General features: G+C 40.4%; 1 protein-coding gene across 2 annotated transcripts; it reads right to left on the reverse strand.

Moving 5' to 3' along the window:
- Nucleotides 1-3: 3 nt before the first annotated feature.
- Nucleotides 4-16,727, reverse strand: edem3 (ER degradation enhancer, mannosidase alpha-like 3). Of its 2 annotated transcripts, XM_088348876.1 has the most exons (21): nucleotides 15,880-16,727; nucleotides 15,754-15,799; nucleotides 15,425-15,525; nucleotides 15,299-15,338; nucleotides 15,018-15,130; nucleotides 14,766-14,919; nucleotides 14,536-14,670; nucleotides 14,087-14,192; nucleotides 13,825-13,922; nucleotides 13,228-13,353; nucleotides 13,067-13,150; nucleotides 12,370-12,453; nucleotides 11,978-12,102; nucleotides 11,170-11,341; nucleotides 10,947-11,101; nucleotides 10,700-10,844; nucleotides 10,206-10,397; nucleotides 7,880-8,045; nucleotides 6,978-7,163; nucleotides 6,664-6,711; nucleotides 4-2,458 (listed from the first exon to the last, which is right to left on the reverse strand). In XM_088348876.1, the coding sequence occupies exons 1-21, from the start codon at nucleotides 15,966-15,968 to the stop codon at nucleotides 2,208-2,210; spliced, it is 2,616 nt and encodes an 871-aa protein (XP_088205002.1). In that variant the 5' UTR covers nucleotides 15,969-16,727; the 3' UTR covers nucleotides 4-2,207. The 2 variants fall into 2 exon arrangements, with proteins under 2 accessions (XP_088205002.1, XP_088205003.1); XM_088348877.1 differs by lacking the exon at nucleotides 6,664-6,711.
- Between the last annotated feature and the right edge of the window lie 63 nt (nucleotides 16,728-16,790).

Here is a 16,790-nt window from a genome sequence, read left to right on the forward strand (position 1 = left end):
TTAAGCAGGCCAACGCTCATTTAAGATTGAAATGCATAGAGGATACCAGCGCCAAAATAAACCTCCATCAAAGCGCTGACATTCCTTTACAAAATTAAGCAAATACAACAATTCTATCAAATTCTTTGGAAAGTTTGTGGACAAGCGCCCTTGATTTCTATGAAAACACAATTCACAAAATCCGTCTTTCCTCATTGGAAGTCAATGAATCCCAGCCCCACTCCAGGAAATGTTCAGATTTCAAAGTAAAGCGTAATTATGTACAATAATAACATTGGTAAGAATTGATTTGAAAAACAGAGTGAATGACCTCATCTGTGTTCATTCTTTTGCGAGTGTCAGACCGAACAGTTAAACATTATTCTACTAGATGGCAGACGGGACAATCGACAAGCTTCCACCATCTCAATGTTAACTGAAGAAGCCCAATGTTCTACATTGAATGAGTCGTTTTGTGAGTAAATAGAGACAGGACCTTCCTTATGTTACTCAATTGGATATCACGTACTAATGACTCTTGTTAGGTCACAGGACAAAACGCTCACCTTGATAAGTATTGTTTGTGGTATAGAAATGTCAGACGCGGTGAGGTAAGAACCGGGTGGCAAAGGGTTGGAGAATTCTGGTAGATTCCCACGGAAATTGAAGTTGGTGAATTTTGGAAATTTAGATGGCGATTTAGTTTACTCGGAACTAAATGATTCAAGAAGAAACACAGAGAATGATTGGCTGCAAGTAGACAAAAAGTCGTCTCCAATTTCTTAACGTACCGTAAATTCTGGACAGCAAGCAACTACATTTTGAACACTTCAGCTTACAATAGGATGCGGCTTTTTGTTTTTTCTAGGCCAATGGTGTCCGGGGCGACTTTGGCCAGATGCGGCGGGTTGCCTCGGCCGGTGTGTAACGAAACAATGGGATTTCTGCTCAGTGCTCATGATGTTAAAGTGAAGAAATTCAATAAATTTCAGGAATAACTAACTACCTTGAGTAGGCAAATCCCTCATCATCTAGTGACACGAATGAATTGATAAACAAGATTCCTACTCTCCTTATAGAGTAAGATTGTCAAAATCAGCGGGGAAATGTCTAGTAAAGAAAAGTAACGTATAGTGCCACAATCAAGACACTTGTTTGACGTTTGTGCCTGCAGCTGTCAATCTTAATCAACTAGCACAGCAGTAAATAATACTTAAATTGGCATTAACACATAAGTGTGTGACAAAATCATTCTCAAAACAAAAGTCAACAATACTGACTAAAATTCAGAAGCCCGATTTGATTTTTGTATGTAGTAGTAGTAGTAGCAATACTTGGTCTCCTCTCTATCACTTTGTCATAAGCGCAAGGGAGGAGAGATCTTAAGATCACGTGACTCCACATAAAAAAAAAAAAATCAAATCGGGTTTCTGAAATTTCGTCAGTAGTTTTGTTTTGAAAATGTTTTGGTCACATTACTGCGTATATGTTAATACCAATCTATTCAATATTGTCTGCTGCGCTAGTTGAGAGTGACAGCTGGGGACACAGTCCACAAATGAGTGTCTTGATCACAACACAATGTGGTTACTTTTCAGTACAGAACATTTCCCCGCTGATTTTTCTTTTTCAAAGCAAGAAATGGATGTAAATGAGTTTACAATCTATTGTGGATTTTACAAAACAAAGTTGAGTTTCTTCCTTAAATTAAATGAGGTACAGTCCGTAGCCCGGAATTTACGGTACAATGACCGCTATTGATGTGAAAAAGTCCATTTTAACTTGACTTATTTATTTTTTTTAAACCCCCACGCCGAAGCACAACAACATATTGATGACGGAATACCTGACTGATGCAGTGGAGCCTCACACTTTGTTTTGGCTTCAAGAACTTTTCTTATGGTATTTTTAAATCCACCTTATGGAATTACCAAAAAAAGTGCCTGTCCCTGTTTTTTTTAATGGGACTAGAAAGTAAGAGCTAGATTTGTGTCAAGTTACTTAAAACCTGACTAGCACTTTCAAACTTCAACTTTTTCCTTGAATTCCCATGGAAAGTTTCCAACATTTATAATTCCTGGATTTTGAATAAGATCCTTGCCCTCTCAACGATTTTCCAGTCGGTTCGCGAGGGCTCCGTCATCGTAGCCTGAGCTCGCTTCGGCACAGAGTGCTGTCCACGGATAAGGCAACGAGCACGCGGGCGCCGTGAGTTCGCCCTTTGAGTGTCAAAGCTCGTCTTTTTCCATTTGTCGAAAGGCCTCCAGGTCGTCCCGCCAGTCGGCCAGCAGCTGGTCCGCAGATTTGCCGGCTTCGGGCTCAACAACGTGGTCCTCGTCCTTTCCGAGGTCTTTGTTGGCCTCCGATTTCTCAATGTCGTCACCTCCGCCGTCCCGTGCGACTTTTGCCTCCGACACGGAGACCGTCGTTTCTGCTGTCTCGTCTCGGCAGTCCTCTGCCGCCTCGTGAACATTGGCACCTGAATAGTGAGGTGAGTGTTGGGCAAGGACACAAAAAGATGTGAGACGCTCAAAAATAAACCATCGTGACATTTGCAGACAATTCATAGCATTAAATTTGTCTTTCTCCCCCTCCCAAAAAAAAAAGAGAAAAACACAAAAGGTTATCTGGGGAATCTGGCAGTATTAATATTCCCCTTGTTTTCTTTAACTACACAAGAGTACACACTGATCTAGAATCACAAGGTTGTTGCCAACTCTACTTTCATTCGAAATTAACAGCAATTAAACACACTAAATCAAAATAAAATGAAATGTGGTCCCCTCTCAAACACAATCGGGACAGCACAGATTGACTCAACAGGCAGAAGAGATTGGGCGAGGTGTGAGCATGAGAGCACCTAATGGGTGGCTACCACCCGCTTATGATAATTTTGTTTTATGCACATTAACCGACTATCAGATTTCAGTATCGTATTTTATTGTTCTTAATCCGGCTTATATGAGAGTAATGTGTGTATTCATGTATAAAACGCTTCCCCCCCAAAAAAAGTACTCAAAGTTTGAGTGCGCATTATACAAAAGGTCTTAAGGTTGTATGTAAGCATATTTGTGCAATGGTTGATTCGTTTAGAGAATATTGCTGACCACAATCGCGAAACAATGATTGCAACCACATCTCTCGACTCACAAGAAGCTTAGTTTATTTTTACTAACAATATCCAAATCACTTGTGTGGACATAATAGTAATAAGTACAATAATGATTGATGGTTAGTGCGCAGAGGTGAGGCGCCTCTTCATTTCTAACCTTAAAATTTTTTAACACTGAAATGTGTGTTAAGCCTTGCCGTTTTACGCAATTACCAATATCTTAAGTTATACAGTTTCAATTCAGTCTCCTTTACATTATTCAATTATAAATCGGCACCCGTTAAATTGCAACTCAGGCTGCGTAGAGCAAAGATTCTGCATATGATGCCTCTGTCAAGCTCATTCTTAAATTCATAGAACTCAAGAAGCTAACTGAAAACTCACCATACCAGAGACAAATGTTGGAGAATGGGGAAAAAAACAGATAGTCATCCATAAAGATATAAATCAAACCAAAAAGGCACTATAAGGGAAAAGACTCTTTGGTATATTTGATGATAAATCGGTCATTGAAAATTAAAAAAATATTGTAAATTTTATGTTTGTATTGTGTTCATAGCTTAAGTTGTCAATATATGTTTTTATCATGGCTGCACATATTCGACAACATTCGTCACAATGCTTAGTTTGAATTGAAGAAAAAGTGAAACAACATTTTATACTAAACAGAAATGAGGAGAGCCAAGACACACCAGCACACATCATACACAAATAAAGATGATAAGCAGACTGAGATGACGAAAATCAAAATAAATAAACAATGCTAATAGTTGTGGCACTTCGTCCAGACTTGCAACTTGTGAACGCTTTTGATTGGTGAGAAGCAAATAGAAAGAGGCACAAGAGAGTAAGAAATGTGAAAGGCAGCCCGGAGGGAAGATCACAGACAGCACAATTGAAAATGTGTGGGCAGAGAGTAGTCTGAAAAGAGCGGGGGTGAGAGGGAGGAGAAAATAGCTTTGCTCGTCTGCAAAGCCGGTTTCTTGTGAACTTAAATTCATTTTTGTTTACAACTATAATGTTTTTTTGCTTCACTTTAAACGGACACTGTGCAGTGACTTCTTTGGCCATGCATACAATCCCTGTAAATCAGGAGTCTCCAAACTTTTAACATTTAATGGCGAACATATAACCAAAACCACTACGTCTTGCATTTGTTGGGAATGTAATACAACTTAAACCATTCCGTCTTTGTATTTGTTGTGAATGTAATTGAACAGTAATGCACGCCGTATACAAATCACTTTTGAGCAGGTAACATGTTTATTTTGCCTTTTTCTATTCAAATCGCTCGTATTGAAACTGTTATGCACTCTACCATAAAGCTTATTTCTGCATAATAAGCTTTACGGTAGAGTGCATAACAGTTCTCAAAAGTGATTTATATACGGTGTGCATTACCGTTCGATTACGTTCACAACAAAAACAAAGACGGAATGGTTTAAGTTGTATTACATTCCCAACAAATGCAAGACGAAGTGGATTTGGTTATATGTTCGCCATTACATTCCCTAAAAGTGATATAAAAGTGAGATAAAACGAGGTAAAAGTGGTTGTAGTAGCAAGGGGATGCAAATCTCGGCAGGGATGCATTTCTCGGCATAACACCGGGCTGTAGAAATCATAACCGCTCAAGACACAGTCCCGTGAAGATCAAGATTTCAAGCTATGGCACCAAGCCAATATGTTATTATTGTAATAGTTTTTCATTTTTATTTTATTATCTTGTTATGAAATGAAAATAAATGTCAAGAAATAAAAATGGATTATGACGAGCTCACTACGGTGACGGGAATCCATGTCCACTCCTTGACATCTCGAGCACAACTAACGTGTGCTCGGCAAATCGCGCTGTATATACGCGGAGAAAGGCGTTTGACCGTCACACGCGTAACACGATAATTTCACATAACACCGCGATACAGGCGCAGAACATGCTGTGACCGTGCTCCACCCACGATTACCCGCTGAAATTTCGCGTCCTACCCACGTGTAACCACGCTCTGGCTCCGGTCATAGCACGTCGTTCCGCGTCATTTCCGCGTCATTACCTCGTGTGCCGCCCGGGGTTAACATTTGGTCTAAAGTTTTGAGCAGCGCAAAACTTTTTCGCGCTGCCAACCGCGTGTGAATTTCCGACCGCGTGTAAAGCACTGCTGTATCTCGTCTATATGGCGATCTCAAAGCGTCCAACACAGTCTGCTTCACGGGCAGAAATTTCTGGCCGTGATTCAGCCTCGATACGCCCGTGAAAGACTTGGTGACCGGGCCCTAAAGTTTTGAGCAGTGCAAAACTTTTTCGCGCTGCCAACCGCGTGTGAATTTCCGACCGCGTATAAAGCACTGCTGTATCTCGTCTGTATGGCGATCTCAAAGCGTCCAACAGCGTCTGCTTCACAGGCAGAAATTTCTGGCCGTGATTCAGACGCAAACGGCTGTGTGACCGGGCCCTTAGTCAGTATGTGCAGAGGAAGAGTTACTCCACTGTTTATTATCAATTACCTCTTTCTAGTAAAAACAATGGAGCTTGTAAGCAGCGCGGCGGCTGAGTGGTTACCGCGTCCGCGGCAAAATTCTGATTTCATGGGATCAAATCCAGCTACCAGCCTTCCTGTGCGGAGTTTGCGAGTTCTCCCGGTGCCTTTGTGGGTTTCCTCTGAGCACTCACACATTCCAAAAAAATGCATGTCAGGTTAATTGACCGAATCTAAATTGTCCCTAGATGTGAATAAGAAAGTGAGTTGTCGGTCCATGTCGGCCTCTGGCAACCAGTTCAGGGTTTCCCTTTCCCAGTGCCTGAGGACAACCAAGATGGGCTCCAGCACCCCCGCTACCACACTGAGGATAAGCGGTGCAGATAATGGATGGATGGACAATGGTGCTTGTTTTCCCATGCACGGGAATTCCAATTAAGTGTTAACGCACGGGTATCAAAGGTTTTTCTTCTGACTGCCAAGTACAGAAAAAAAAACAGTATTAAAATAGCTTTCAAATTTATTAATTTGAGTTAAATTGCTGATATGTACCTACCAGGAAAGTAGTGACATCAGTTTCCCTATCAATTTTTGAAACTGTTTCTAAAATGTCATCATGGTTAGTTGTGAAAATATTGTTGGTCGGTCTAGAAAAAGCTTCGAGTTTATAGAATTTTAAGTAAAACTTTTCCCACATAAACAAGCGGTTTCTAATTTAGATAGCCTTGCAGTCTGTTTGGATTTCATTTTTTTAACATGCTGCTGGCCACTGACACAAGACGCATGGCAGCTTGCAAATAAGCTATAAAAAAAAAGCTGACTTTTGTTTAAACAAAAAAGAAACAATTATAAAAGTGCATATATCTTTTTATTCAAGTGATACTTAAAAACAGCTTGCGGCAAGCAAGCTTGGCCTCTTATTGGGTAAATTGCGCAAGAAAAATTGAGAATTTTTACTGAGGAAAAATGTTTAAACTGTAATATTACGCAAAATATAAGAAATTTCATTTATTTGGTGTAATTAAACAGGGTGCACTTTACTGTTAAAAAGAAATTATGGGATTGGACTAGCAAAAGAAAGCAGAGAGGAATACTTACTGCCCTCAAACAGACTTCCGGGAAGAAGTTTACCTTTGAAAATGTCAGCTGTTTGTCCACAAAATGAGAGGGTCAAGTGGGGTTGGAAAAGAGAGGAAAAGGCAAATGAGCAAGCAGAGGGGGAAGAAGTGTCGGCTCATATTGATCAACCGATGTAAGCGCAGTCAGCGGCTTGGAAGTGACTCAAAAATTGCTGGGAATGGCGGCGGCTCATCTTTAATTCACGATACCGAGAGGTTAGGAGTGACGAAAATGAGCAGCACTGAAGAGCTATAACGTGACGCAGACAAACAAAAGGGAGGGGGGCCACCCACCTCGGTCTCGGGCTTTGTCGCTGAGCAGAACCTCCACTTGCTTGTACTCTTTCAGTGCCTCCCGCAGGATGTTGCCCTCCTTGTGAAAGAGGAAAAGGAGAGGCAGAGTGATGTCGTCCGTGTTGCGGCCGTCGCCGGCCATCTGGAAGAGTGGCGCCGTGTCACTGCTGCTTCCCTCATTGTCGTCTACAGGACAAGGCAATTGGACTTTTTCAGGCATTTAACAATCGATGAGACCTAGTGAAAGTACCATATTTGCCACAATATAAGGCCCACTGGATCACAAGTTTGCACAAAATAATAGTAAAGAAAATAATAATACCAGAAGTAAATGGAAGGAGAGTAAAAGGAAGATCGCGGTTGACATGGATGGATGGTGTTATGAGTGCACTGCAGGAAAGAGGTCTAAATCTAGTGGAAGCAAGAGCTCTTGTTGGTGATAGAAATGAGTGGAGAGGTGTTGTAAAAGGATGGTGGGATGTTTGGACGCGTTCTAAGGGATGAAGGGAAAGAAAATGATACTAATTTAGTACAAATTCAGTTAAATTAATTCATGTTTCTGCCTTGCAACTAGCTGGTAACTAGTTCAGGATGTCACCTGCCCATTACCCAAAGATAGCTGGGAACCCATTCCCCCCGACCCTAATGAAGACAAGCAGTGCAGAAAATAGATTGATGGATGGATAGTTAATGTTTCATCGCTTTTTTTTTTTTTTTAAATGACAACCAGAGTAGCATTAGTGGCTTCTGCTGTTGAAAATAATTGTCCACAAGTCCAACACAGGAAAAACCTAAGTAACTGCTCGTCACACACAATTTATCTGACCGTCTGCCTTGGAGCTAATCCGTTTAATCAGCGGCTAATCTTATCAGCGGGTTCATTTTCCTCGTTACACACTCACCGACGACGATGCCTCCAATGGCGCCGGCATTTTGGATGTGCCGCGCCTTCTCCGCAAACATGCACTGGCCCCTCTGAAGCAGAGCGATGTTGCCCTGGACGTATTCGCTGTTGGTGATCTCAGTGCAGCCAGTGTACGGTTCTGCCACGGTGACAAAACCTCGTACCTACGCAAGAGAGTAACTCGTTATTTTCTTATATGCTTGCATTAATGCGTATCTCTAAGACTTTCTGTAAATGCAGGTTTCTTTTTCAAAACGTCAAATACTTACAGAAATATAAAAATGTAAGTTCAGTCAAGGGACATAAAACATTCTGTAAGTTATCTGTTGCAAGATTCAAATCACATTTTAGCTACCATATACACTCGCATATAAACAAGCCCCCCCAAACTGCTTTAAAATAGCTAAATACCGTAAAATTCAGGTTGTAAGCCGCGACTTTTTTTCCCAAAATTTCAACCCTGCGGCATATGCAATGATGCGGCTGATTTATGCATTTTTTCCAACGGCCGCCAGGGGCGCCTGAGCAGTAAAGGTAAGAGTAAGACGGGTGGAATATATGTACCAAGGAAGACACAAGTTTAAAATAACTTAGCGCTTCGTGCATTTATAAAACTAGCATTGACAGACCCTCGTCATGGAAAAGAGCTCAATCGAAAGGAGAGGGCTAACTACTATAATGGGGATAATTTTACTAGATTTGCATACTGAAATAATGTGGCTAAACGAACGGACTACAAGACAAAGCAGAAATGTTTTAGGTGGATTTATCTAATGGCATTATCATTTGTTTTGGAGTAAATATTTTACACAGTTCGATTTTATGGATTGTCCTTGATGTAAAAAATAATTTTCCCGGACATTCAAAGAAGTTTAAGGCATCCACGGGATGTAATAGTGAGTTACGCCGGCTTTATAGTTTTCAGGTATCTTGTTTCCAACTGATCGTGATGTTTCTCAGATTGGTATATTTAGAAATATAAATGTATCTCATATCTCGAATCCCAAGAGTTAAAGCTTTCCAATGATATGCGGCATGACATGTATCAGTGACTGGTAACATCGTACGGACACGTATTTGTTTATCAAAAGTCCGGCGGCCCACCGGCGGGCTGTCGAAACGATAAGGCGTTACGGTACCAGGTTTTTAAAACTATTTCTGTCTACCGTTTTCTTTGTAAATATCTCATGTTTCAATGTGTGCACATGCGGCTTATCGTCAGGTGTGGCTTATGTATGTGCAAAATGTTTTTCCTTTAAAAATTGGTGCGGCTTACAATCAGTTGCGCTCTTTAATGGTGCTTAAAAAAATACATAACCAAACATTAAAGAAACATGTACCTAAAATTATTTAAATGTGTAGATATGGAAGATGAATATACTGAAAATAAAGCTAAAATAAAACAATTAAAAACCATACTCCGTATATTTAAGCAGACACTGGTACAACATTTTCATATTTTGCTGTCAGTTTATTCTTCGAAAAGATCGTTCTTGTCACCGTTTTCCACCTCTCCAAACCCTTATTGTTAACTTTTTGGGACCCATTATTATGTGCTAGATGGCAAGAAAACAAACTAAATGAGAATATGATGTGATCCCTTTCAAGCACAATAGGGACAAAAACGATTGACTAAACAAGAAGAGATCATGAAGGCCACGTAATAGCCATTGGGTGGCTATGCCTGTCTTACGCCCCCTTGTGGTCATTTTAATGCACATATAAGCCTACTCCGATTGTATTTTTAGTTCTAAATTCGGCTTATATGCAAGTATATAGGGTAATTCAAGCTGTGTACTTTAGGTTGAATTATGGAACCAGTTATACTATAGCTTATTCCTAATCAGAATTTAGTATGCATTGTAAAGATATTTTCGAATCCAGTACATCCAGCGTACGAAATATTTAAGTGAATGGAACTAAAGTCCTTTCCTAGATTTCTCAATTAGGGCAATTTTCAAATAGTCGTTTTTCAAAATGATGACTGAATTAAATAATTCAGCCCTATTTCACATCTTATTGTAATAGCCAAGCACGGTCTCTTTATCAGGGGTCACCGACCTATTTGATGAGAACTACATGTAATTACTATGTTGTTACTATTTTATTGCCAGGTTGTAATTATTAGAAGCAGTTAAAAGACAACCATTAAGACACCATGCCAGTTGGAAATCACATTTCTGAGAAAATCAAAATGACCCATCACTTACCCATGTCCACGGGCTACTCAGGTGTTCTCAGGGGGCTACTTAGTGCCCATGAGCACCATGTTTGAGATCCCTGCTCTATGTATTGAAATATTATTTTACATAACAGCAGCTCACCCCTGTGGAGCTTTTGGATAAGTCCATGCCGAACTGCGCAGGGCCGGCAGTCAGAACCACGCGGCCGAAGAATGGATGTGAGACGATCTGAATGGCTCTGGGAGGAAGCTGCTCCTTCTGCTGCTGGCTAGAAAGCTCCATCATTTCCTGCATGAAGCGGACACCGTCCTCCGCAGCAATAGGACTCACCGCCTACATGTTATGAAAAAGGCACAGAGTGAGTAAAACATTCTGGTCAGTGAAAAGAAAAATATACATATTTGTCAGTGTTACTTGGACTCGCAATCCCGTTAAACGAGACTATCACTTTGTCAAGTCAAATCAACTAAAACATGTCTTGAAAGGCATCACAAATCAAGTGTTAACAAGATTCAGATGTCATCACCACCAACAGTGAATCATTGTTATCCAAATAAAGACGATGAGTGAATCATGACTCATAGCAGTACGGGAACAATATTGTTAGTCTCACAAGAGCGTATTCTTCTCTATACCTGCGTGGCGTGCTGCACTAGTTGCACCCTCCCATCCTTCAGGTGGATGAGGCTAACCCCCATCCTCCTCAGCAGCTCCAGATGTTCTGGGTTGTTTGCCATGAAGTCTTGGGCTCTCAGAGGTGGGGCTCCCATGCCGGGTTCCCTGCATGAAAAATCAAACAAGCAGCTAAACAGTAAACCCATGCCCTCATGAGAAGCTTAAAATGATGATTAATGAATTGTCAAAGGTATTTGAGACAATGACCTGTACGTAACAGGTCGTGGGCAGCTCTTGTCCACCGCACTCCGAATGGGTTCCCTCAGGTTACGTGGGAAAGCCGGGTCGGGGAACAAAAGGCGTGTGTTGGGGCAGGTCCAGTCAAAGTTAGAGTCGTCCAGCTCCTGTTCTGACTGAGGTATCTGTAAAAAAAGATTTGGATTAGTAAGTGATTCATTTGTGTGTAAATTTTGCTGATGGAGATGATGACCGTTCTATTTGGGGGAACAGCTGAGAGATGAGGTGCTGTGGAAAGTGACAGCGGCAGAAGGTGTGCTTCGGTTGTGAAGATGTAGTCTTCAACATCAAAACGCAGGTCTTCCGGATCAGCGAAAAGCAGGAAAAGGTACTTGAACATCTCAGCAAGGAAGAAAGAGTCCATTCTATCAAGAAAAATGTCAATTGTTGAGTTTATTATTGGTAGCCTTGGAAAGTGGCACAATTATAAAATTAACCAATTATCTTTTCAGGATAAGGAATCTGTTTAAAGGACACAGTGTAATATTTGCCACCTAGATTTTGTTGTATTGTGTGATGCAACAGAAAATGAATACTGCAGAACACAAGGAAGAATACAAACTACGGGGACCCATGGTGACCAAGCAGTGACATTTTTCTTCCAATTTTTTCGTCTACCTTTTCGTCACAACATTTTTTGTTTTTTGGGGGTACTCAAAGCAGCAGGATGGCGTACAATCATGTTACATAGAATAAATAAAAAATAACATATACACATGGATTTTTTACTTCATGGATTTTTGCCTATTATACAAATCAATATTGTTTTTTCCTTTAAACTAATAAACGTTTATACCACGAGAAAGCACACAAAAAATACACAATGCCCCATCAACATAGCTACTAGTGACTTATCGTTCTCCCCCCAAAAATATATTTGTTTATATGTTAATTTTTATTTAAATTGGTATTTCCAACCACTAATATTGCCATGACCAAGTTTTTTTGGGGAGCTAACCTACAAAAATAAAATAAAAAATGCAGTATAGATCCAGGCTCACCGGTCCTCGTGGCTGCCTGTGCGCACATCTTTCATGGCAGCAAAACCACACGGGACTCGTGCAAAGCGGTTGAGATTGTCCATAATGGTGCGACCTGCTTCAAGGTAATATGGATCTCCTGTGGCCTGGAATAACCGAACATTTAGAATTATTTTTGCGTCATTGTTTTCTTTCATTTATTTGTCCATACAAAGTGTCAATTCAATATGATTATTTTCAAACACCTAAAATAAAACAATTTTCAAATTAGTATATGTTATCTTTCAAAAGCCACTCAACAAAGCAACAAAAAGAATTTGCCTCTGACAGGGTTCACAGCTATCAAAGACTATAAAGAAGACCTGGACTAAAGCTATTATGACATCGCTTCTGAAGGTTTTTTTTCTTGTTACCTTGTAAAGGAAATAGGTGCTCTCAGCAAACTCTGGCCTGAGAGGATGCTGGGCCCAATGTACCCTGAAATCAGTAGTGAAGGCCTGCGGGGAAGACAGCAGAAGAGTCAGTGCACTGTTGCGGCATTTTAAGAGGAGCTTAAGCTGGAATGCACCAAAAGCCTGAGGCTTTTAGGTGTAATGTTTCCATGCAAAGACATAGGATGATAAAAGAGTGTTCCTTTCCGGGACGGGTTATGGTGTGTGTTGGCCTCATCGGCTTACACAGCTGCTAAAACATTTGACACTTACATTTTGTCAACAACTTTACATTTTAAACTACTCCAGGACAAGTGCTAACATGCATTGATTAAGGTATGCAAAAATGTTTTGGGAAACCTTATCTAGGGGAGCTTGACTACGATGACATTGATTTGCAATGGGATGCAATTGATTTAGTTCATCTTGTTCCCCAAGAGAGGACTTTAAAATTGCAGTTTTGTTTTCAATCGTCAGAATTTGTTTTGAATTAAGGCAAAAATGTGTTCTACCTTAATCTAACTTGATTGGTGTAGACTGTACTTTAAAGCGCTATGTAAGAAAGAAGATCCACCGGTTCGTCTTGTTTACAGTTGATGAACACAAGCTTTTGCCTTCAGTGTGGCTCAACTTAAAAGACTATTGTCTGTGCACCCAGAATAAAGGTCAATTTGTTTACCTCTGGAAGGAAGTTGTGTTTTTTGGTCACTTGATACAACATTTCATGAGTCTCAATGGCTGGGCGAATGTCTCCCTTCAACACCTGAGAAGGGAACCAAAGAAATAATAAATGTAATAGCGGAAAAAAACGAAGAATATTTTTACAGGATCGAATAAGACCTGAAGACCAGGGAAGAATGCTAGAAGGGAGTCCATCCAGGTGCGGGCAGGAAGCAGAGGTTTGTGGATGTGCACGTCCAACAGAAGCGGGGGTTGACTTATGTACTTCATTATGGATGCATAGTGCTGAGTAGAATGATACAGAGATTAAATTTCTCCCTCCCAAAATGGAAAGAGTCCCATTAACATGGGTGACATGTTTCCTCAAAATTGGCTGCGCAACTACATTTTCTTCTTTTGGACAAAAACATTGTCTGATTGTTATTATGTTCCACTCTAACTTTCGTCAGGCAAAATGATTGTTGAATGTAAATAAACTTTTCTTCCATGTTGTTGCATTTGGAGGAAAATTTACACACACAAAAATGTACAAATTAATGTTCCCCCATTTTACTGGTTTGTAACATAAGAAAACAATGGTCTAAGTGCAAAGTGTCTATCTCTGTGTTTACAAGACCACCTAAAATATGTCAAAAGTCATAAAAACAGCAATAAAAAAATCACTATAGCAATGTTAGTACACAAACTAGAAGACATCTATAAAACCTAAATAACCCAATATTTAACATGCAAGTGGCATATATGTTATGCACTTACAATATTAAAGCGCTGAAGAAACTGATCATCTCCCAGAAGTACGTAGGCCTTGAGCAGATATTCATAATACGAGTCAATTCCTGCTCCTACTCCGCTGTCTAGAAACAAAGCATACGTCAATCTTAATGTGAGTCATCGCACCCAAAAAAATATATATTTTCAACTCCCCCGCCCGTAGTACAATGTAATCTTCTCATCTGTTGTCCTTATTCTGCCACCGTCTACTTTCCACTCAATCTACAACCCTGGGCGGTTCCCTTACCCCGGCGGACCCACTCTCCTGAGTGAATGTTGATGGTAGTTCCCACCAAGTTGCTGTTCCTTTGCCTCTTGTCCCAAATAAAGTCCAGAGCTCTTCGGGCATGGGCCTGTAATTGCAAAGATTTTTTTCATGCTATAGACTGAATGTGTACAGAATTTTCAAACCCAGTGAGATATAGGGAGTCTTGCTATATTGTCTACATATTTTGCTACTCTGTTAAAATCATCTTGCTCGAGGCCTTACAACGCACCAAATAGGTCCTATTGTGTGTAAAAGTTTAACGGGGTTTAATTTGACACAGGCTTTTAAAAGAAAGCAGATATTTTTTAGGAAATCTTTAGTATTGTTAAACAATTTGTAACATCTATCACACCCTGAGCTGCAATTCTGCATTTCATTAATAGAACAGCCATCATTAAATGGCCAATAATTGCTGATGTGAATCAAACCTCAAACACAGGATCCCCAGTGAAGCGACTTAATGCAGCAAATTCCAGAATTATGGTTCCGGCACATGCCGTACAGGTATCAGTTTCTGTACCCGTCCGAGTCTCAGGACCCCTGACACCATACTTCAGGTTGACCTGTGAAAAACGGGCTCAGAATATTGGTTCTTCAAAAAACAGCATAAAGCTAGAGGAGAAAAAGGCCAGATTTGACAAAAGCTGGCATTTCTTACTCTAGGGTAAGGAAGGCCACTACTCGTGTTGAATGCTGGTAGCAGTCGTAAACCGAGGTCTTTGGCCATGTGCAGCAGCTCATCCTCGTACCACCGCATGTGTTGTCCTTCTTCCTTAAGCATCACAGCCATCGAGTGGCCACCTAACAATCCCCTAAAATTTTTAATAAAAAGAATTGCATTACTTATAATATGTTCCCTTCCGTACCTCACGAAGAAAATATATTCTCCAGACAGGAACGTTTCTCTTACCCAAGGACTCGAATGTTAGTTTCAAATACCGACACAACAATGTCATTATCCAATCTGACGTCTGACAGGACTTTTCTGACAGCAGCTTCAAATTCCGCCGTTTTGTTCAAAAGCTGGCAGTAGAAAACAATAAACGGCACCATGAAATATACATTAGATCTTGGTCGGCTCATGATGCAAAAGAAAAGATGAGTAGGGCTAATTGTTCAAGATGCATACGTCTCAAGTGTTTTGTCTTTAATGAACAAACAAAATGAGAAATATATGAGACCTGTGCTCACCACAAGAGTATCCAGCGTGTCAATAAGGGTCAACGAGAACCTACAAAAAACAGTCGTAAAAAAGGAAAACACAACAGAGTTGAAGTACTAAAAACAACAGTTTTCAAAATATTCCTTAATTCTTACTTTCCAAGTGCATCGTCAACATCACCCCGACTGGGTTCCAGTCCACGTACTCTTCCTCTGCATGTTAGCGGCATCAGCTCATCAGCTGGGTAAGCGTGATTCTATGGAAAAGGAAAACCTATTATGTTTTGTATGATTTCCTCTGACACCTTAATAATTTTTGTAATTTTACATTTAATACATTCCCCACTCAAAGTCTAAATGTCAACTTTTATTCTGAATAGTTACTATAAATTCATATACAATTGAAAAAAAATCTTCAAAAATTCCCATCACTTCAGATCGATATTTGTATTTCGGCTACTTGAACACAATAAGTGAGAACTTACCATGTAATTCTGGTACGCGTGGTCAAACATTTCAACCACTTGATTCCTTTGGAAATGAAAAAAAAGGTGCACTTCATAAGCAACAGTTGCTAATGTTGATTAATTCATAATTTGTCCTGCACTCACCTCAATTTCAACTTCTCATCCCGTGACATAGCTCGTCCCAAACTACATAACGCCGCCAGCAGCATCAAGGCGATGAGTGCTGGTGACATTGCGACCTTATGTAAGTGGCAATGTATATCAAAAAATTACGATCAGTCTCTCAGCATTTTGCCAAAACCGCCACAAAGCGTCAGCCATCTGGACGCCATCTCCCTTGTCAATAAACGTTTCACAGCACTGCCATGTTACTGGTTACAGGTAATACTTGTTTACCTTTCCATGCTGTCACCCGGATCTACTGGAAGCAGGATGTGTGTGTGACACGTAGCCCAAATACATGGACTTAATTTTGCCGTGTAATGAATACTTGTAGGTGAGGATGGGACAACTCGCATTGGAAACAATTAAAACCCACTGTCACTTACTGTACACGTCATACTGAAAACATAACGTTGTACAGTGAAACTCATTGCACACACTCAAATAAATAATGGCAAATACCCTGTGTTCATGTTTAGCAGTTTTTCGTGGCGCTTCCAACAGTCAACGCTGTATCGCTCAATCGGAAATGTTAATGATTTACAGACCATGACAAGCTTGTTTCGTCATCCCTGTCCATAACCGTACACTTGCCAAAGTTTAATAAACCCAGCTAGCTTGTTGCTAGCCGGTAAGCTAACAAAGCACGGATAAGGCAAACTAAATGTCACAGGACAACTGTTTAAAATATTCCATATGGCAAAATGATGATACTGGCAGCGTGGTGTTAAATTTCCTAGGGAAGGTTTTAAGAAAATTAGGTGGTTCAATTCGACCGTCTTCTGTTGCTTTTCCTCCTTTTCTGTTAGCCTACTGCTGCCATCTTGAAAAGCCTTGATGACTTCCGGTTCCCGTTTAAAGTTTTACCCGAACTTTGACTTCAAGGTATACGT

This window comes from Urocampus carinirostris, chromosome 12, assembly GCF_059441175.1.
Source record: "Urocampus carinirostris isolate Australia breed hairy pipefish chromosome 12, RoL_Ucar_1.0, whole genome shotgun sequence".
In the NCBI taxonomy this organism is placed as follows: domain Eukaryota; kingdom Metazoa; phylum Chordata; class Actinopteri; order Syngnathiformes; family Syngnathidae; genus Urocampus; species Urocampus carinirostris.

Excerpts from the sequence above, each read along its gene's own strand:
- edem3 (XM_088348876.1), bottom strand. The coding sequence starts at position 15,968 with ATGTCACCAGCACTCATCGCCTTGATGCTGCTGGCGGCGTTATGTAGT. Across the intron at positions 14,920-15,017 it reads ACTAACATTCGAGTCCTTGG|GGGATTGTTAGGTGGCCACT; the intron begins GTAAGAGAAACG and ends TAAAAATTTTAG. Across the intron at positions 13,923-14,086 it reads AGGAGAGTGGGTCCGCCGGG|ACAGCGGAGTAGGAGCAGGA; the intron begins GTAAGGGAACCG and ends CTTTGTTTCTAG.